Raw genomic sequence first — 20,896 nt, 5'->3', positions numbered from 1 at the left:
TGGTGCTGTATAGCTGTGATAACATCTCACTTGCATCCCCTATCCTTTTCATTGTGCTCTGCATGTACAAATATGATGAACAGTCTTTTGTCTCTTTCCAAAGGCATGCCATGTATCAGCAGAACAAAGAAAACTTCCAGGATGAGTGCACTAAGCTTCTGGTTGGCAATATTGTTATAACCCGATACAACAATCGTACCTATCGCATTGATGATGTGGATTGGAATAAGACACCAAAAGATAGCTTCACAATGTCTGATGGGAAGGAGATCACATTCTTGGAATACTACAGGTGGAAGGAAGAGACTGACTGGGCTTGTGCCTTTGGGAGGGTGTGGAATGTAATCTACCATTCTATTGCAGGATATTGAGTTCCATAGTAGCAAACAGCAGGACACTTTTAAAATAATTGGATTGGTAATACACCTAAGGTTGAATGAGTTTGTTTGTGGGCTTTGATTTGAATATGCTACCCTTACAATTTCATTTCTTTTAGTGCATTTGGAAGTTACTTTATAAATTAATGCCAGGGCTTTGAATTATATTTCTTCTGCTGGTTTAGAAGTCTGGTTGGAGAGATGAAATTCGAGTCATTAATCATTTGACTATCATTTTGCCTTTCCAGTTGCCCAAGCCTTCAACCTGATACAGTTTTAAGCAAATTTTTCCCTGGACTATTAGACAATTTCTCCTCCATTTAATTGCAGTGTTAACTTGAGCCTGCCTTTTCCAGCTATAAATACGCTATAATGAGTTTCTAGTGGATTCTTGACAAGGGTATTATGCAAATTGCTTGCCTCAGTGCTAGTTAAGAGAGTCAGAATGTGTTGCTGTTAAGAGTAGTGATGCTGCTTCTGAAATGTTTTCCTGCCTGTGCCCTGCTCTAGCAAAAACTATGGGATCACAATTAAGGAAGAGGACCAGCCACTGCTGATCCACAGGCCCAGTGAGAGACAGAATAACCAAGGGATGGTGAGTGGGGAGTGTCAGATTTGTACTTCCAGCTTAAGTTCTTCATCTTCATCCATGGTGCTGGGGACCCTGGAGCAGAGTTACAATGTGGTTGGGGAATGCTGTGCACGGCTAGGACTTGCTTTTGAAGCCCCCGTGGTGAGGAGCTAAGTATCCATATGAGCAAGTTAGGTTAAGGAAGAAAGAATTTGCTGCTAAAGATTAGAGCACTGCATCCATTAGGGAAGTTGTAGACATTTAACAAACAGGGCTAGGGGCCAGGGGAAAGTGCCTTGATACTGATTCCTCGGTCTTAGGTGAGAAAGCTGAAGATCAATGGGTTAGATGAGATGGAGGTATCACATTAGCTTGTATGGAGGCCCAAGAGGGACAGATTGTTTTCTTCTAGTTTTTCCTTTCTTTTTTACCATATCAGTATTTTCCCCTTTACCAGGGTGCCTGGGTGGCTCAGTTGGTTAGGGTTCTGACTTTGGCTCAAGTCATGATCTCATGGTTCATGGGTTCAAGCTTGGGTTCAAGCATGGGGCTCTGTGCTGACAGCTTGGAGCCTGGAACCTGCTTCAGATTCTATGTCTCCCTCTCTCTCTGCCCCTCCCTTGGTTGTACTCTGTCTCTCTCTGTATCAAAAATAAACAAACATTAAAAAATATATTTTTTTCCCTTTACCTAATACAACAGGCTCAAAGTATTGTGACTGAAGGGAAAAGGGTAAAATACTTGCAGTGTTTCATTGCCCTCTTTGGGGTTTTATGTTCCCTAGTGTGCCAGTTATGTCCCTGCAGGCCCAGCCATGAGCATGGCATGTCTGTCAGGTCACGGGAACAAGACAATCTTCTACTTCCCTATTTTTGCTTTCCATTCTCTCTTCAAAGCTGCTGAAAGGCGAAATCCTGCTGCTGCCTGAACTTTCATTCATGACTGGAATCCCTGAGAAGATGAAGAAGGACTTCAAAGCCATGAAGGTGAGAACTGCCCATGTTGAATGGAAGTCCTTTTTGATAGCAGCTTGAGCTAGACCTGGGCAGGCTTGTGGCATCACCTGGGTAGGTCTGTTCTTCCAGGCTCCAGTTCTCCTTTCTATAAAACATGATCCAATGTCCCTTCCCACATGCTATGAAAAAGCTGATCAGATTTCCCTTTTGAAGAGTGTTAGAACAATGGAATGATTGGATTATAAGGTAAAAGGAAACAAGTATCTCTGTTTTAACCCTAACCAATCAAATAGATGACTGTAAGCTAGTCATATGATCATAAGAGGTTTTTTGAGAGCACTGAGTTTTTCTAGCATTGCTACAAGCCTTCAGTCTATTTGAAGGAGTGGAGGAGATAATGTAGCAAAAGGCAATCCACAAGTCAGAGGCTGACGTGAAAGGATAAAAGTTTATCTTGGGGCTTGTAGTGTCCAGGAGGTGTCAGGCTCAGCCCCCATAGGAAATAGCTGAGAAGCAGAGACGTGCGCAGCAGCATGAATCCAGAGCCAGAGTGCTTTGCCTCCACTCTGTCTGCAACGCTTGGGACTTTCCACACTTGAACTACTGTGCTGCCTCACTTTTTCAGCCCTTGTCTGTGTTACCCTTGGATCCATTCCTGTCTCCAATGCCACAGACTATTTTCAGTAACATCGTCAAGAGCCTGAAGTGAAGCTTAACATTCTTGTAAGAGATTTCTTTCATGTTTACTTTTGTTCCTTCTCTGTTTCTTACATAGGTCAAGGCTCCTTCCTTACAAGGCTCAGTCACCTAATGATTTTATGATCACAGAGCTATCTGTGTAGCCACGTTGACTGGTGCTAATGACTGCCTCGCAGGGAACAACTGTACTGTTCTTTGGTCTCAGAAAAATAAAGAACTCACTTATGTGATAGTCTTCATATACACCTTCTAGATAGATATTCATTCAACGATAACATTTAGAAAGCACCTATTATTGTTGAGTCATTGGACAAAAAGTGTCTTATGGTGACATTAAATATAGTGCTCTGTAGTATGACATGAAGATTAAGACTGGATGTGATTTTCCATTCTGTTATGTTTGACTCTGTGCTGGGTACAGAACGCTTTCCCCCATATTTTTCCGAAATATTAAATAGGTATAATCAAGCCCCCTTTGCTCCTGTTTCATAGACTTTCTTAGGAATTTTAAATTCAGAACCTGGCTTTGAGAAAGAGATAAGGTCATATGGGAGAAAGAAACAATAACATTTCAAATTCTTTTATGGTTAAAATTTTAACTGTAGACCTCATTCACATTCCTGACAGATGTTTATTAAAATCCTTGGAGGTATTTGAAAATTCTACAGATTTCAATGGGAAAGAGGTTTTCTTTTGGAAATGTTTTAGACACATTGGGGTTTAACTTCATGTTGGAGAAAGTAATACTTATAACATTATCTCTGTCTTAATTCTATTTAGGATTTAACCCAGCAGATCAACCTGAGCCCCAAACAACACCATAATGCTTTGGAATGCTTGCTGCAGAGAATTTCGAAGAATGAGACAGCTAGCAATGAATTGGCGCGCTGGGGACTCTGTCTCCAGAAGGATGTACATAAGGTGAACTGGAGGATGTAGTGGAGTAGGAACCAGCATTGGCCAGCAATTTTAAGAGCTTAATGAATGAAACTGGCTGATAGCTCCCTACCTTATCTTTATTTTGGAGTTTTGCTTTATTATCATACTTTTTTTGGGTCCTAGTCATAATATTTGAATTTCCTTATCTGAATTTGCTACTAGCTCTTACAGATTTTTCTTCTGTATTTCCCAGGGCTCCGAGGTGTTAATTTTTAGGCAGATGGCACAAGGAATATTGACTTAGAATTTACCTCATTTTCGGGTTTCCAACCCAAATAATTCTTAAGGTTCTGTGTGTCCTTTTCTTTTTTTTTTCTTCTCCAAGAAGTAACTTGTGATTCTTTGAATATACTATTGTCATGCTTTCTGTAGGCATAGAGAGTCTTAGTCTTACACAATCGAATTTTCTTACAGCCCTTTCTACCTGCGGTTTGCTGGAATCTGCTATGTTGTACTTTATGCAGTGTGATACGTAGGGCAGAGGCAGCATGAGATGGTGGAGTCCTTGGCCTTCAGTATCTGCTTATTTGTCTTTGAATCTGGGGGCGCCTGGGTGGCTCAGTCGGTTGGGCATCCAATTTTGGCTCGGGTCATGATCTCAGGGTTCGTGGGTTCAAGTCCCACGTCAGGCTCTGTGCTGACAGCTCAGAGCCTGGAGCCTGCTTTGGCTTCTGTGTCTCCCTCTCTGTCTGCAGCTCCCCCCTCTGTCTCTCTCTCTCTCTGTCAAAAATAAACATTAAAAAAAATTTTTATTTGGCTTTGAATCTCAGCTCTACCACTTGCCATCTTAATTACTTTGAACAAATTGCATAGCATATTGTAGTTTCTTTATCTGTAAAATGAGGATAATGATTGAATTATAAAAATTTAAATGGTACCATCTTTCGTATAATATGTGACACATAGCAGGTGCTCAGTAAACATTAGCTGTTGTTATTTTTCACCTGCTTTCGAGATTATACCCAAATAATTAATTCTGTCTTTTCTGTAATTCTTTTGCATTTTGAATTGACTCCTTGTTAAAAATTTCTTTTTCTCGGGGTGCCTGGGTGGCTTAATCAGTTAAGCGTCCAACTTCAGCTCAGGTCATGATCTCACAGTTCGAGCCCCACATCGGGCTCTGTGCTAACGGCTGGGAGCCTGGATGGAGCCTGCTTCAGATTCTGTGTCTCCCTTTCTCTCTGCCCCTCCTCTGCTCACACTCTTCTCTCTCTCAAAAATAAAGAAATGTTAAAAAATTTTTTTTAATTTCTTTTTCTCTGTTTTAATAAAAGTAATGGGTAGTGAATAAGGAAAATTTGAAATTTTAGAAAACATAAATAAAAACATCAGTAATTTCATCATCCAAAGATGATATCTCGGTGACTTATTTTAGATATTTATAAAAGATAACTTCAGGGGCACCTGGGTAGCTCAGTTTGTTAAGTGTCCAGCTCTTTATTTCGGCTCAGGTCATGATCTCGAAGTTGTGGGATCAAGCCTTGTGTCGGGCTCTGTACTGAGCTGAGCGTGGATCCTACTTAAGATTCTCTTTCTCTCCCTCTCTCTCTCTGCCCCTCCTCTGTTCACACATGTTCTCTCTCAAAAAATAAATAAATAGGGGCGCCTGGGTGGCTCAGTCGGTTGAGCGGCCGACTTCGGCTCAGGTCATGATCTCGCAATCTGTGAGTTCGAGCCCCGTGTCGGGCTCTGTACTGACAGCTCAGAGCATGGAGCCTGTTTCAGATTCTGTGTCTCCCTCTCTTTGACCCTCCCCCATTCATGCTCTGTCTCTCTCTGTCTCAAAAATAAATAAACATTAAAAAATTAAAAAAAATAATAATAAAATAAATAAATAACATAACAAAATAACATAAAATATACTTTGGTGTATTTCCTTTCCCTACACATTTTTCTGTGAGAATAAATCTTTTTCTTACAAAGTTGTGATTATATTGTGTATGGTTTTACATCTTCTTTTTCATTTAATATCATATCCTGAACATGTTTTCATGTTATTTAGTGTCAATTTGAAGACATAGAAAACATAAACCAAAGAAGAAAAAAGTTCATCTTGCTGTATCAGGATAACTACTCTTAACATTTTGGTACATAACCTTCATTGGATTTGTGTGTGTGTATGTATGTGCATGCTTACATGCTTACGCACACTCACACATAGCATGTATTCATATAGTTTCCTTTTTTCCCCTCAGTTTTTCCATGTCATTTAATATTTTTCTGAATATTTTAACGGCTGCCAGATAGTTTATTAACAATTTCCTTTTCTTTTACATTCAAATTGAATTTAGTATTTTTCTGTTAGAAATAGTTATTCAATGAAGAGCCTTGTAACTGAATCTTTTTACATGTTTATTTTCATAGTCAAATTTATGGAAGTGGAATTATTAGGTCAGGGGACACTTATGTTTTTAGTGCTTTTGTTGTATATTGCCAGTTGCCTTCTAGGCTCAAGTTTCAAGGTTTGAGGTTCAAGTTTTTACTTTCATATCATGAGTTTGATTCCTTACACTCTTGCTAATATGGGCATTGTTATTCTTTATGTTAGATTTTGATAATGGTAATTAAATCATTGAAATTTCTTTTGATTATAGATGAAATGAGTAGATATATTTTTTTAAATTTTGTATGTTTTTTATTTTTGGGAGAGAGAGAGAGAGTGTAAGCAGGGGAGGGGCAGAGAGAAAGGGAGACACAGAATCTGAGGCTGGCTCTGCTCTGAGCTATCAGCACAGAGCCTGATGTGGGGCTTGAACTCACGAACTGTGAGACCATGACCTGAGCCGGAGTCAGATGCTTAACTGACTGAGCCACCCAGACGCCCCTGTTATTACTTTTTTGTATTAAAATTTTTTTAATGTTTATTTATTTTTGGGAGAGAGAGAGTGCAAGCAGGGGAGAGACAGAGAGAGATGGAGAGACAGAATCCGAAACAAGCTCCAGACTCTGAGCCCAATGTAGGGCTCAAACCCACGGATTGTGAGATCCTGTGCCAAAGTCAGATGCTCAACCAATTGAGCCACTCAGGTGCCCCGCCTCTGTTATTTTTTAATAAGCAAATGGTAGAGATCATAGGAAGTAAAAATCCTCTGTAATTATACATCCCCAGAGATAATCACCACTAAGTGTAGATGCATTCAATTTTTTTTTTTTTTTTTAGTTTATTTTGAGAGAGAGCGCAAGCAGTGGGGGTGCGGCAGAGAGAGGGAGAGAGAGAATCCTAAGTAGGCTCTGCACTGCCAGTACAGAGCCCAATGCAGGGCTTAAACCTATGAACCTTGAGATCATGACCTGAGCCAAAGTCAGATGCTTAACTGACTGAGCCACCTGGGCGCCCCAGACTCAATTTTTATGATGCATACATTACTATTTATTTTTTTGTAAAAACAGGATCATATTACATGTTGTTACAAAGGGGCTGCAGACTGGTGCTGCCAGTCTGGAAAAGAGTATGGAGGTTCCTCAAAAAATTAAAAATAGAACTACCCTACTACTCAGCAATTGCACTACTAGGTATTTATCCAAGGGATACAGGTATGCTGTTTCGAAGGGACACATGCACCCCAATGTTTATAGCAGCACTATCAGCAACAGCCAAAGTATGGAAAGAGCCCAAATGTCCATCGATGGATGAATGGATAAAGAAGATGTGGTGTATATATATATATATATATATATATATATATATATATATATATACATACATATATATATACACACACACACACACATATATACACACACATTGTATACACAATGGTGTGTATGTATATATATGTATATATATATACACACACACAATGGAGTATTACTCGGCAATCAAAAAGAATGAAATCTTGCCATTTGCAGCTATGTGGATGGAACTAGAGGGTATTATGCTAAGCAAGGTTAGTCGTAGACAAATACATGATTTCACTCATGTGAGGACTTTAAGACACAGAACAGATGAACATAAGGGAAGGGAAGCAAAAATAATATAAAAACAGGGAGGGGGACAAAACATAAGAGACTCTTAAATATAGAGAACAAACAGAGGGTTGCTGGAGGGGTTTTGGGAGGAGGGATGGGCTAAATGGGTAAGGGAGTTAAGGAATCTACTCCTGAAATCATTGTTGCACCATGTGCTAACTTGGATGTAGATTATAAAAAATAAATTATAGAAAAAAAGTGATTTTAATGTTTGCAAAATAGTTCATTATGCTGTTACATCAACTAAATTATTTTCCTGTGTTTGGATATTTAGATCTGATTGACTTATTCCTAACTTTAATTTGTTCTTTCATTATATTTATGTCTTTTCCTGCCTGCTTTTCTTTTTAGAGTATAATAGTAGGTATAGTTTATGTTCAGCCTTATTGAGAAATTTTACTTTTCGGCACCTGGATGGCTCAGTTGGTTAAGCGTCTAGTTTTGGCTCAAGTCATGATCTCATAGTTTGTGAGTTCAAGCCCCACATCAGGCTCTGCGCTGACAGTGTGGAGCCTGCATGGGATTCTGTCTCCCTCTCTTTCTGCCCTGCACATACGTGCGCGTGCTCGCTCGCTCTCTCTCTCTCAAAATAAACTTTAAAAGAATTCTTTTTAAAAAAAGAAATTTTACTTTTAATTTTCTACTTGCAATTTGTCCCTTAAAATATTTTTAAAGATTATATTCCTATTTATCTTGAAATTATAGTTGTTTTATATGCATTGTCTACTTCTAAAGAGATAATGCTTTCTAATCCTTGTTTTGGGAGACCATGTTGGAAACTTCAATAATTAAAAAGCCTTGCCTATAAAAATTTTACCTGTATTTGTCCAGGGTTTTATTGACCTGGACTCATTGCTAGCAGTTTCATTTTTGTGCCATTCTCAGGGGTTATAACAGGAACAGGTCTATACAGTGGAGTTGACAAGGCCCAAGAGAGAACAGCGTCAGTGTTTTTTCCTAAATTAGTGTTTGCAAATGACTCATGTCATGTGTTCTTTGTTTTCTGTTATAGATTGAAGGACGTGTTCTGCCAATGGAAAGAATTAACTTAAGAAATACTTCATTTATCACATCTCAGGAGCTAAACTGGATTAAGGAAGTAACCAGAGACCTTTCCATCTTGACTGTAAGTGACTTTTAAGGTGGTGAAGAGAGAACCAGTATTACTAAAAATATGGAAATTAGAAAGCAGGAATGATTCAGTGTCGTCTTTTTGAGGGAGAGTACCAACTGAATTCCCATCCTGAATTATCTGCTAAACAGGGGTCCTTCAAATAGAGCAAATTCATGAGTTGTTAGAGGGAAGCACTTTGGTTGGCCATAGACTTAGGAAAAGGAAATAGATTGCTATGGTAATTCATATAGTGCAAGCCTATACCCAGTCTCCCATTTATTTTCCTTTATCTTCCTGGATTTTCCCTGGGAGTTCCTTGAAGATGTTTTTATCCATGAAAGAAGTAATTAAAACAGTCTCCCACCAAGAGAACTGAAGAACAAAATTGTGTATCAGTATTTTTAAATGTTTTTGGCTAATGTGGTCTTTTTGGCCATGCATAAAGTACATCTGTTTCTAAAACTTTTTATTGAAATATATTTAAAGGAAACGTATACTTACAAGTGTACAGTGTTCCACTGTGGGAGTATGCCACAGTTTACTTATCACCCACAACTATGTTAGTTATAGGAATTAGATCAAAAAGGACTCAAGCAAGAGAGAATTAAAAGCAGTTTCTTCTCTAGACTAATATCTCCTGGGTGTGAGTTTGGAGTGTTTAAGTTGTGGGAAGTGCTAAAAATAGCTTGTGGTTATTCCTAGGTCCCCATGCATTTCTGGGCACTGTTTTACCCAAAGAGAGCAATGGATCAGGCCCGAGAACTGGTTAATATGTTGGAAAAGATAGCTGGCCCCATTGGTATGCGCCTGAGCCCACCAGCCTGGGTTGAACTAAAGGATGATCGAATTGAGACCTATGTCAGAACCATTCAATCCATGCTAGGAGTTGAGGTAATAAACTAATTTGAGTATATGAGTAGAATGCTTGTTTTAAAATACTTGCATACTTGATTTTAAATTCTCTTGCTTATCAGTCTGCTGTTTATGATGCCCAGAAATCTGTGTCTTACTCATGTACACATGAAATACTATACCAAGTAGTCTTCATGCCCTTTGGTTAATTGATTCTCTCATTCTATGTTGGCAGTAGTCTCTCTCACTCTGGTGTTCTTTTTTCACGTAATTGACGGAGAGAATAGCTGACTTAACTTTAGTTCGTTATCTGTATAGAACATGTTGTGCTCAGAAAGCAACTTTTTGGGCCCAGTGCCATTTTGCACAATTCAGTACTGCACTGTCACGGTCTGGTCTGGCTTAAGATTTGAATTGCTCTGGCGATGAACTTGGCACCTGGGCCATCAGCTCGGTCCTGATAGCTGATTGTGAGCGCTGCAGCTGAGCAGGTCATAGCACTCATAACTCAGTAGTTCAAGCCTGCGGTTCTTACCTGTTTGCACACAAAACGGAGGAAGAAGCTTAAGGAACAAAAGCAGAGCAAATGTTTTGAGAAGTAATTAGTCTTTGACTTGAAGAGTCCATTGTTGTGAGATCAGTACTGGAATTAGATTTTTCTGGGATCTCTCTGATCCCCAACTCTGGGTTATCACCCAGAGCAGCATCCTCATATTCTGTCTTTGTAATTTCCTTCTGGTTCCCCATGCTAGCTGTACTCTGCCATGGCTACCCCCTGAGCCTGATCATTGATAATTCTGCTCTGCTTTCAGAAGAATTGCCCAGTGTAGTGCATCAACTCCCCAATCTCATACTTGTTCATGTTCTCTTTAGAAGAGTGTACTGCCAACAGTTTTCATGCAGCATGGATAGAAGTTTCATTCATGTTTACCAAACTTAACTCATCTTGGTCTTACTGTCTCTTTGTCATCTTTAGGGCATGCTGTTTTATTATTTTTATTATTTTATTATTTTTATTATTATTTTATTGTATGTTATTATTTTATTATTTATTAATTTATTATTATTATTTATTTATTATCCCACACATGTCTGCAGGAGCCAGATGAGAAACACAAGTGTAATGGGCTAGGAGGGGACTGTAGTGAACTTAAGAGAGTAATCAATCCCATGACTGCAGATAAAAGCCCAGCATTATCAAATAAATTTTTGATTTATTTGTTTTTCAGTAGAAGCAAAAAATCTGGATTTGTATGTGTGTGCCCCTCCATATGTTTAAATGTTAATTAAAAAAAAAAAACAAACATGTAACTCATTGCAGGGACTAAAAAGCTACATGTGTTTGATAGATCCAACCCATAGGCTCCCAGTGTGCAGCCTGTGTTCTACGTGACTTCAGAAGTTCTTTGATGTGATTGCTGGAACGTGTGTTCTCTGAGAAGTCTTAATCTAACACTAATCTTGATTTGGAATAATATATTATTGATTTACCATTAATAGCTGTTTCTGGCATAAAGGATTGGCACTTTCATTTCCCTTCAGTGCTACTTTTCTTTATTTATGCTGAAAGATCCTCTGTTTCCAGTGTTGGATCTCTTAAATGGTGAGGGATCACAGATGTTTATATGAGATATGCTGCTGGCAATATCATTCTCTCTCCTAACCAGGAAGGTAGGAAAAGCCACTTACAGGTTTGGCAATAGCTTCATTTCTTTGTACTTGGCTCTGAATCTTTTCTTGTGGTATTGCATCCCATGTTTGCTCAGTTTTGTGGTATGAATGTAATAAGGTGCTTGGTTTACTGAAGAGAGTGGTAAAAGCATTCTAGGGAATTGAAAGCAGCAACTAAAAAGTAATCTTTGCAAATTTTCAAGCCTGCCTTGTTCAGGCATCTTAATTTTCCTAGGGAAGAACTCAGGTAGTCAGGGCTACCTCTAGATAATTTATGGTATTCTAGCCCATATTTCTACAAAGAAGCCCTGAATCCAGCAAAGGTTCAAGGACCTGTTTGGGTTTGGAGTGTCTACCCTCTTTGTTTCAGTCCCTTTTGCCTTAAAGGTCCTATGACTTCACAGGCTCTTAGACTGCCCACAGCTGGAGTCCCATCAAGGTCCCCTGCGACTTCCAAAGCCTGACTTATATGTACTTTATCTCTTCAAGAGGAAGATACAGATGGTTGTTTGCATCATCATGGGAACACGTGACGATCTCTATGGGGCTATTAAAAAGCTGTGCTGTGTGCAGGCTCCTGTGCCCTCACAGGTGAGTGGAGAGCTAGGCAGGAGGCATACATGGAAACTCTATAACCTCCCTTGAGGTTTTGAAAAGAGGGGTACAGATGTTCAAAAACTGAAGTTACTATTAGAAGCCATCATGTGTAACCCTTCTGGTGGAAAGTTCCCCTTATTAGAGTAACCTGGTGAAAAGTAGAGGCTCTTTGTAAATAAATACTGCCTTCATATCCACAAATGAGTACTCTTGCTGGTTCAGACAGTGAGCTGCTGGGTGGTTTCACATGACTGGGTTCTGAGAGTATAGGCTTCACTCTGAAAGGGGAAAGCTGTTAATCCTAAGTAGGTTTGTTTGTTTGTTTGTTTAATTTATTCTGTGTGAGATCCTTTTGAAAGTTTTTGGGTTTTGGTTGTCTTTTTGTTTTGATGTGTGTTGTGTGTGCGCGTGCATGCCTACATAGAAATCCTAGAATTAGAGCTAGTCATGCATAGTGTATTGCCTGCTAACTGGGGTTTCTTAAACAAATGTAGTGTTTACTTCAGGCTTGTTTATATCGTCTGACAGGCTTATAGTGTCCCCTTTCTCCACACCCCTTTATTATAGGTCATCAATGTTCGAACCATTGGTCAGCCAACCAGGCTTCGGAGTGTGGCCCAGAAAATTTTACTTCAGATTAATTGTAAATTGGGTGGTGAGCTCTGGGGAGTGGATATTCCTCTGGTGAGTGATGCTGAGATGTTTCTTCATTCAATTTAGCTCTCCAGAGACTCCTACCTAGCTATTTTCCTAGTTTTCCTCATCGAGTTATCCTTATTCTCCATGCTTAGTGGTCTAAATGGTTCATGGCCTGCTTTTGTGTAGCCCACGTGCTGAGAATGGTTTCTATAACCTTAGTTGAAACCAATAAAAATAAGACTGATATTTTCTGACACAGGAAAATTATATGACATTCCATTTTCATTGTCCTTAAATGCAGTTTTATTGGAATATAGCTATACTTCTTTACAGACTAACTGTGGCTGCTCTTGTGTTGTAATGACAGACAAAATTGAGTAGTTCCTACAGAAACTGTGGCTCACAAAGCCCAGTGTTATTTACTGTACGGTCCTTTACAGGAAAAGCATACTGATCCTTGCTCTAGATCTCTGACTTATTCATAGTGTTTAAAAAAATGTCAAGTTGATTACAGTCTCTTTCTTCCTCCAGAATTCATTTTCATATGTTGCTTTTGGAGTTCAGATAATAATTGAAGATGGGGTGATGGATTGCTTGGTTTTTCTGGTTTGTTTTTTGTTTTCTAACCCAGAAACAATTAATGGTGATTGGGATGGATGTTTACCATGACCCCAACCGAGGCATGCGCTCCGTGGTTGGCTTTGTTGCAAGCATCAATCTGTAAGTCTACTCAGTTCCATTTTGTTTGGTTACCTCATTTTGATGCCTAATCTTATTGTAAATCCAGCAAATGCTTTTTGAATATTTTGTACTATAGTAAAAGTATACTTTAGAAAAGAATACTAAACTCTATTTTCTCCTTTATCTTTCTATTAGTTTATGCAGTCTGTTTAGCAAGCTTGTCAGGTCTGTAAGTTTGTTGCCTCAAATGTGGTCTGGTCTTCTTCAGAATGGGGGCTCTGTCTTGGTGTTTTTTCCCCCTAGGAATGAGGGATTTTTTTGTTTGTTCTGATTAAAAACAAGACCTGTTCATGCAGATACTTGCAGAAATTTAGAAAGTGAAGGTTCCTCGTGGACCATCTTTTATTGACCACCACCAAAGGTTTGAAGTATATATACTTTTCAAATTCTCACTTATGTGCATAGTAACACGTATAGGTGGTGCATGTATGTTTACAAAATGGCATATTGCTATGTATACTATTTCTTAACTTGTTTTATGTACTTAAATTGTATATTGTAGATATTTTCACATATCAATACAAAGAATCTCAACCAATTCTTTTTAACTGCTGCATGGAATTTATTGTATGCCAGAACACTATTTACCTAGTCCTCTGTTGGTGGATATCTGAAATTTTTTCAGTTGGAAGCAGTTTTGTATCAAATACCACAATTATGCCTATATTTTTACATTCTGTGTATGGTTTACATATATATCTTTTCTCATATTAACGTATGTTTTTATCTGTAACATAAATGCATTCACTAGATACCGTATCAGTGCATAGAGGCGCCTGTGTGCTGACGTTCAGACTGTGAGCCTTCCTCTGTGAGTGTGTGTTCATCTCTCTCTCCCTCTTTACTACCTCCTCCACAGCACACTCACAAAATGGTATTCTCGAGTGGTGTTCCAGATGCCTCATCAGGAGATTGTGGATAGCCTGAAGCTATGCCTGGTGGGCTCCTTAAAAAAGTTTTATGAGGTAAGGGGAACAGAAATTCTAGAGTTGTTTTTAAGGACTACCTATCTGACCACTTTAAGAGGAAGTCTGATTTAGTGGGAGGGATCCCATATTGGAGGTGAATCTCCTAAACAGACTGAAAAGTTAGTCATTGTTGAACAGGCAGCTCAAAGGGACTGCTTTCAGGCTTCTACTTGTACAGAGCAGCATAAAGAGATAAATGCTTTGATTTTGCTGGGTAAGTAATGATTATTTCCCAGATTGTAATAAGCCTGATGCCTATAGATATAATCTCATGCCCTTATCAGGGAAGTGAGGGTAAATTTCAGCAATTAAAGCTTTTGAATTTACTCAGCTTTTTATGACTATTATTAGGCACTTTTCATTTTGGTTCAAGACAAATGCCTCCCTATAATCACCCCTAGAACTCCCAGGAATGCTAACCATAGAGAATTGCTGTCATTAAACTGATACTGGGTCTGGCGCAATGAGCAAGCAAAATACTGGGTTTTGCCTAGGCCAGTACATCAAAGGAAGCGTTGATAAGTGGCTTTCATTTCTTAGGGTCAGAGTTAGCCCTTTGCATGGAGATTAACAGCAAGAAATTTAATAATTTCATATGATTACAGTCAGTCACTAGAACTCTACCTTGTTTCCTTTTAGATTAATGTTCCCTACACTGTCCTTCAAACAGTTTGATGTTTTTCAGTGTTAGAGATAAGGAAAAAAAAAAAAGTTGAATTTTGTCTCTAAGGAGACCTGTATGATACACTACTTTGTCACCAAGTTCTAACACCTTCATTTTTTTTTCCTTTTCCTTTTTTTTAAAATTTATATTCAAGTTAGTTAACATACAGTGTAGTCTTGGCTTCAGGAGTAGAACTCAGTGATTTCATCTCTTACATAAGGACACCCAGTGCTCATCCTGAAAAGTGCCCTCCTTAATGCTTGTCACCCATTTAACCTCCATCCCCACCAGCAACCCTCAGTTTGTTCTCTGCACTTAAGAGTCTCTTATGGTTTGTCTCCTCTGTTTTTATCTTATTTTTCCTTCACTTTCCCTATGTTCATGTGTTGAGTTTTTCAAATTCCACATATGAGTGAAATCATGATATCTGTCTTTCTCTGACTGACTTATTTCACTTACAACATAATACCCTCCAGTTCTAGCCACATTGTTGCAGATGGCAAGAATTCAGCCTTTTTAATCTCTGAGTAATATTCCATTGTATATATATACCACATTTTCTTAATCCATTCATCAATTGACGGACATTTGTGTTCTTTCCATAATTTGGCTATTGTTAATAGCACTGCTATAAACATTGGGGTGCATTTGTCCCTTTGAATCAGCACTCCTGTATACTTTGGATAAATGCCTAGTAGTGCAATTGCAGAGTTGTAGGGTAGTTCTATTTTTAATTTTTTGAGGAACCTCCATACTGTTTTCAGAGTAGCTGTACCAGTTTGCATTCCCACCAGAGTGCAAAAGGGTTCTCCTTTCTCCACATTCTTGCCAACATCTATTGTTTCCTGAGTTGTTAAGTTTAGCCCTCCTGACAGGTGTGAGGTGGTATATCTTATTGTGGTTTTGACTTGTATTTCCCTGGTGATGAGTGATGGTGAGCATCTTTTCATGTGTCTGTTTGCCATCTGGATGTTTTTTTTGGAAAAGCACCTCTTCATGTCTTCTGCCCATTTCTTTACTGGATTGTTTGTTTTTTTGGGTGTTGAGTTTGGTAAATTCTTTATAGACTTTGGCTATTAACCCTTTATCCAATATGTCATTTGCAAATATCTTTTCCCATTCTGTTGGTTGCCTTTTAGTTTTGTTGATTGTTTGATTTGCTGTGCAGAAGCTTTTTATCTTGATGAGTTCCAAATAGTTCATTTTTGCTTTTATTTCCCTTGCCTCCAGAGACATGTTGAGTAAGAAGTTGCTGTGGCCTAGGTCAAAGAGGTTGCTGCCTGCATTCTCCTGTAGGATTTTGATGGTTTCCTGTCTTACATTTAGGTCTTTCATCCATTTTGAATTTATTTTTGTGTATGGTGTAAGAAAGTGGTCCAGTTTCATTCTTCTGCATGTTGCTGTCCAGTTCTCCCAGTACCATTTGCTAAAGAGACTGTCTTTTTTCCATTGAATATTCTTTCCTGCTTTGTCAAGGATTAGTTGGCTATTTATTTGTCCATTTCTGGGTTCTCTATTCTAGTCCATTGGTCTATGTGTTTGTTTTTACAGGTTAAAGTCCAGGATTGTGATGCCTCCAGCTTTGATTTTCTTTTTCAGCAGTACTTTGGCTATTTGGGGTCTTTCGTGGTTCCATACAAATTTTAGGATTCTTTGTTCTAGTTTTGTGAAGAATGCTTATGTTATTTTGATAAGGATTGCACTGAATGTGTAGATTGCTTTGGGTAGTATTGACATTTTAACTGTATTTGTTCTTCCAATCCATGAGCATGAAATATTTTACCATTTCTTTGTCTTCTTCATTTTCTTTCATAAGCTTTCTATAGTTTTCAGTGTACAGATCATTTACCTCTTTGCTTAGGTTTATTCATAGGTGTTTTATGGTTTTTGGTGCAATTGTAAATGGGACTGATTCCTTGATATCTCTTTCTGTTGCTTCATTATTGATGTATAGAAATGCAACTGATTTCTGTACATTGATTTTATATCCCACGACTTTGCTGAATTCATGCATCAGCTCTAGTAGTTTTTGGTGGAATCTTTCAGGTTTTTCCATGTAGTGTCATGTCATCTGCGAAGAGTGAAAGTTTGACTTCTTTGCCAATTTGGATGCCTTTTATTTCGTTTTGTTGTCTGATTGCTGAGGCTAGGACTTCCAACACTATGTAAAACAACAATGGTGAGAGTGGACATCCCTATTGTGTTCCTGACCTGAGGGGGAAAGCTCTCAGTTTTTCCCCATTGAGGATATTAGCTGTAGGCCTTCATATATGGCTTTTATGATGTTAAGGTATGTTCCTTCTATCCCGACTTTCTTGAGGGTTTTTATCAAGAAAGGATGCTGTACTTTGTCAAATGCTTTTTCTGCATCTACTGACAGGATCATATGGTTCCTATCCTTTCTTCAAATGTGCTGTATCATGTTGATTGATTTGTGAATATTGAACCAGTCTTGTGCCTGGGAATGAATCCCATTTGATCGTGGTGAATAATTCTTTTAATATACTGTTGAATTCGATTTGGTAGTATCTTGTTGAGTTTTTTTGAATCAAGGTTCATCAGGGATATTGGCATGTAATTCTCCTTTTTAGTGGGGTCTCTGGTTTTGAAATCAAGGTAGTGCTGGTTTCACAGAATGAGTTTGGAAGCTTTCCTTCTATTTCTATTTTTTGGAATAGTTTGAGAAGAATAGGTATTAACTCTGCTTTAAATGTCTGGTAGAATTCCCCTGGGAAGCCGTCTGGCCCAAGACTCTTATTTCTTGGGAGATTTTTTTGATAAACGATTCAAATTCTTTGCTGGCTATGGGTCTGTTCAGATTTTCTATTTCTTCCCGTTTGAGTTTTGGTAGTGTGTGTGTGTGTGTGTGTGTGTGTGTGTGTGTGTGTGAATTTGTCCATTTCTTCCAGATTGTCCAGTTTGTTGGCATAGGATTTTTATAGTTCTCTTATAATTGTTTGTATTTCTGTGGTGTTCGTTGTGATCTCTCGTCTTTCGTTTGTGATTTTATCTGTTTGAGTCCTTTCTTTTTGAGAAGTATGGCTAGGGGTTATCAATTTTGTTTATTTTTTCCAAAAGCCAGTTCTTAGTTTCATTGATCTGTTTTACTGTTTTTGTTTTTTTATTTTTTTGGATTCTGTAACATTTATTTCTGCTCTAATTTCTATTATGTCCCCTTTTCTGCTGGATTTGGGCTTTATTTGCTGCTCCTTTTCTGGCTTCTTTAGGTGTAAGGTTAGGTTGTGTATTTGGGACCTTTCTTTTTTTTTTTTTTTTAATTTTTTTTTTCAACATTTATTTATTTTTGGGACAGAGAGAGACAGAGCATGAACGGGGGAGGGGCAGAGAGAGAGGGAGACACAGAATCGGAAACAGGCTCCAGGCTCTGAGCCATCAGCCCAGGGCCCGATGCGGGGCTCGAACTCACGGACCGTGAGATCGTGACCTGGCTGAAGTCGGACGCTTAACCGACTGCGCCACCCAGGCGCCCCTGGGACCTTTCTTAAGATAGTCCTAAATTGCATTGTATTTTCCTATTAGGACTGCCTTTGCTGCAACCTACACGGTTTGGACTGTCATGTTTTCATTTTCATTTGCTTCCATGTATTTTTTTTTATGTCTTCTTTAAGTTCCTGGTTAACCCATTCATTGTTTAGTAGGATGTTCTTTAACCTCCATGTATTTTGGGGGCTTTCCAAATTTTTTCTTGTGGTCGATTTAAATTTCATAATATGAAATACTCATGGTATGATCTCAGTCTTTTTGTACCTGTTGAGGGCTGTGTCACGACCCAAAATATGATCTATTTGGAGAATGTTCCATGTGCACACTAAAGAAGAATGTGTATTCTTCTGCTTTAGGGTAAAGTGTTCTGAATATATCTGTTAAGTCTATCTGGTCTAGTGTGTGATTCAGAGCTCTTGGTTCCTTATTGATTTTCTGCCTAGATGATCTGTCCATTGTTGTAAGTGAAGTATTAAAGTCTGCTAGGGGCGCCTGGGTGGCTCAGTCGGTTGAGCATCTGACTTCAGCTCAGGTCATGATCTCGCAGTCCGTGAGTTCGAGCCCCGCGTTGGGCTCTGTGCTGACAGCTCGGAGCCTGGAGCCTGCTTCGGATTCTGTGTTTCCCTCTCTCTCTGCCCCTCCCCCGCTCAAGCTCTGTCTCTCTCTCTCTCTCTGTCAAAAATAAATAAACATTAAAAAAAATAAATAAAGTCTGCTACAATTGGGGCACCTGGATGGCTCAGTCAGTTGAGCGTCCAACTTCGGCTCAGGTCGTGATCTCGTGGTTCGTGGGTTCCGGCCCTGCTTCGGGCTCTGTGCTGACAGCTCGGAGCCTGGAGCCTGCTTCGGATTTTGTGTCTTCCTCTCTCTTTGCTCCTCCCCTGCTCACACTCTGTCTGTCTCTCAAAAATAAATAAAGATTAAAGTCTGCTACAATTATGGTATTATTATCAATAAATTTCTTTGTGATTAATTGATTTATATATTTGGGTGCTTTCATGTTGGGGGCATAAATATTTACAATTGTTAGCTCCTCTTGATGGATAGATCCCTTAATTATGATATAATGCCCTTCATTTCTTGTTACAGTCTTTAAAATCTAGTTTGTCTGATACAAGTATGGCCACTTCAGCTTTCTTTTGATGTCCATTAGCATGATAGATGGTTTTCCATCCCCTCACTTTCAGTCTGCAGGTGTCCTCAGGTCTAAAATGAGTCTCTCAGAGGGGTGCCTGGGTGGCTCGGTTGGTTGAGTGTCCAACTTCGGCTCAGGTCATGATCTCGCAGTTTGTGGGTTCGAGCCCCGCGTCAGGCTCGGTGCTGACAGCTTGGAGCCTGGAGTCTGCTTCGGATTCTGTGTCTCTGTCTCTCTCTGCCCCTCCCCTGCTTGTGCTCTGTCTCTATCTATCAAAAATAAATAAAATGTAAAAAAAATTTTTTTTAAATGAGTCTCTTAGGGGTGCCTGGGTGGTTCAGTCAGTTAAGTGTCCAACTTTGGCTCAGGTCATGATCTTGCAGTCTGTGAGTTCAGGCCCTGCATTGGACTGTGTGCTGACAGCTCCAGAGTTTGAAGCCTGCTTCCAGTTCTGTGTCTCCCTCTCTCTGCCCCTCCCCAGCATGCATGCGTGTGCTTTGTAGCTCTCTCTCTCTCAAAAATAAATATTAAATAAAATGAGTCTCTTGTAGACAGCATATAGATGGATCTTGTCTTTTTATCCAGTCTGATACACTGTGCCTTTTTATTTAGTCCATTTGCATTCAGAATCATAATTTAAAGATACTAATTTAGTACCATTCTGTTATCTGTAGATTTCGTGTTTGTTGTGATGGTCTCTCCACTCACATAGTCCCCATAGGATCTCTTGCAGGGCTGGTTTAGTGGTCACAAACTCCTTTAGTTTTTGTTTGTCTGGGAAAGTCTTTCTCTCTCCTTCTATTCTGAATGACAGCTTTGTTGGATAAAGGATTCTTGGCTGCATATTTTTCTTATTCAACACACTGAATATTTCCTGCCCCTCTCTTCTGGCCTGCCAAGTTTCAGTGGACAGTTCTGCTACTAACCTTATGTGTCTACCCTTGTAGGCTAAGGACCTTTTGTCCCTAGCTGCTTTCAGAATTCTCTTTTTATCTTTGTATTTTGCCAGTTTCATTATGATATGTCATGGTACTGACCTGTTTTGTTGGTTTTGAAGGGAGTTATCTTTGCCTCTTGGACTTGGATGCCTGTTTCCTTCCCCAGATTAAGGAAATTCTCAGCTATAATTTGTTCAAATAAATCTTCTGCTCCTTTCTTTTGCTTTTCCTCTTCTATTACTCCTATGATAAAGATTTTGTTTAATTTCATGGAATCATGTAGTTCATGATCTAGTACTTTCCTCTCTCTCTTTTTTCAGATTATTTTCCATAATTTTATCTTCTGTTTCACCTATTCTCTCCTCTGCTTCTTCCATCCTTGCCTAGTCACTGTAACTAGTTTACTAGTTTACTTTGCATCTCAGTGATAACGTTTTTAAATTCATCCTGACTAGTTCTTAGGTCTTTGATCTCTGCAGGCAAGAGTTTCTCTGGTGTCTTCTGTGCTTTTTTAAAGCCCAAGTATTAGTCTTATGACCATTACTCTAAATTCTTGTTCACC

General features: G+C 39.0%; 1 protein-coding gene across 2 annotated transcripts in view; it reads left to right on the top strand.

Annotated features, from left to right (window-relative positions):
- PIWIL2 (piwi like RNA-mediated gene silencing 2) overlaps positions 1–20,896 on the top strand; it is a 79,949-nt gene that overhangs the window by 22,791 nt on the left and 36,262 nt on the right. The window contains exons 11-20 of one of the 2 annotated variants that reach the window (XM_045457566.1): positions 104–292; positions 888–972; positions 1,845–1,934; positions 3,384–3,524; positions 8,524–8,637; positions 9,328–9,516; positions 11,638–11,739; positions 12,313–12,429; positions 13,016–13,104; positions 13,985–14,063. In XM_045457566.1, the coding sequence (XP_045313522.1) occupies positions 104–292; positions 888–972; positions 1,845–1,934; positions 3,384–3,524; positions 8,524–8,637; positions 9,328–9,516; positions 11,638–11,739; positions 12,313–12,429; positions 13,016–13,104; positions 13,985–14,063 (1,195 nt within the window). Of the gene's footprint in view, positions 1–103; positions 293–887; positions 973–1,844; positions 1,935–3,383; positions 3,525–8,523; positions 8,638–9,327; positions 9,517–11,637; positions 11,740–12,312; positions 12,430–13,015; positions 13,105–13,984; positions 14,091–20,896 lie in introns of both variants that reach the window. The other variant, XM_045457559.1, reaches the window with a different exon arrangement.

This window comes from Leopardus geoffroyi, chromosome B1 (assembly GCF_018350155.1).
Source record: "Leopardus geoffroyi isolate Oge1 chromosome B1, O.geoffroyi_Oge1_pat1.0, whole genome shotgun sequence".
In the NCBI taxonomy this organism is placed as follows: domain Eukaryota; kingdom Metazoa; phylum Chordata; class Mammalia; order Carnivora; family Felidae; genus Leopardus; species Leopardus geoffroyi.
This window is presented reverse-complemented; position numbering and strand designations above follow the sequence as displayed.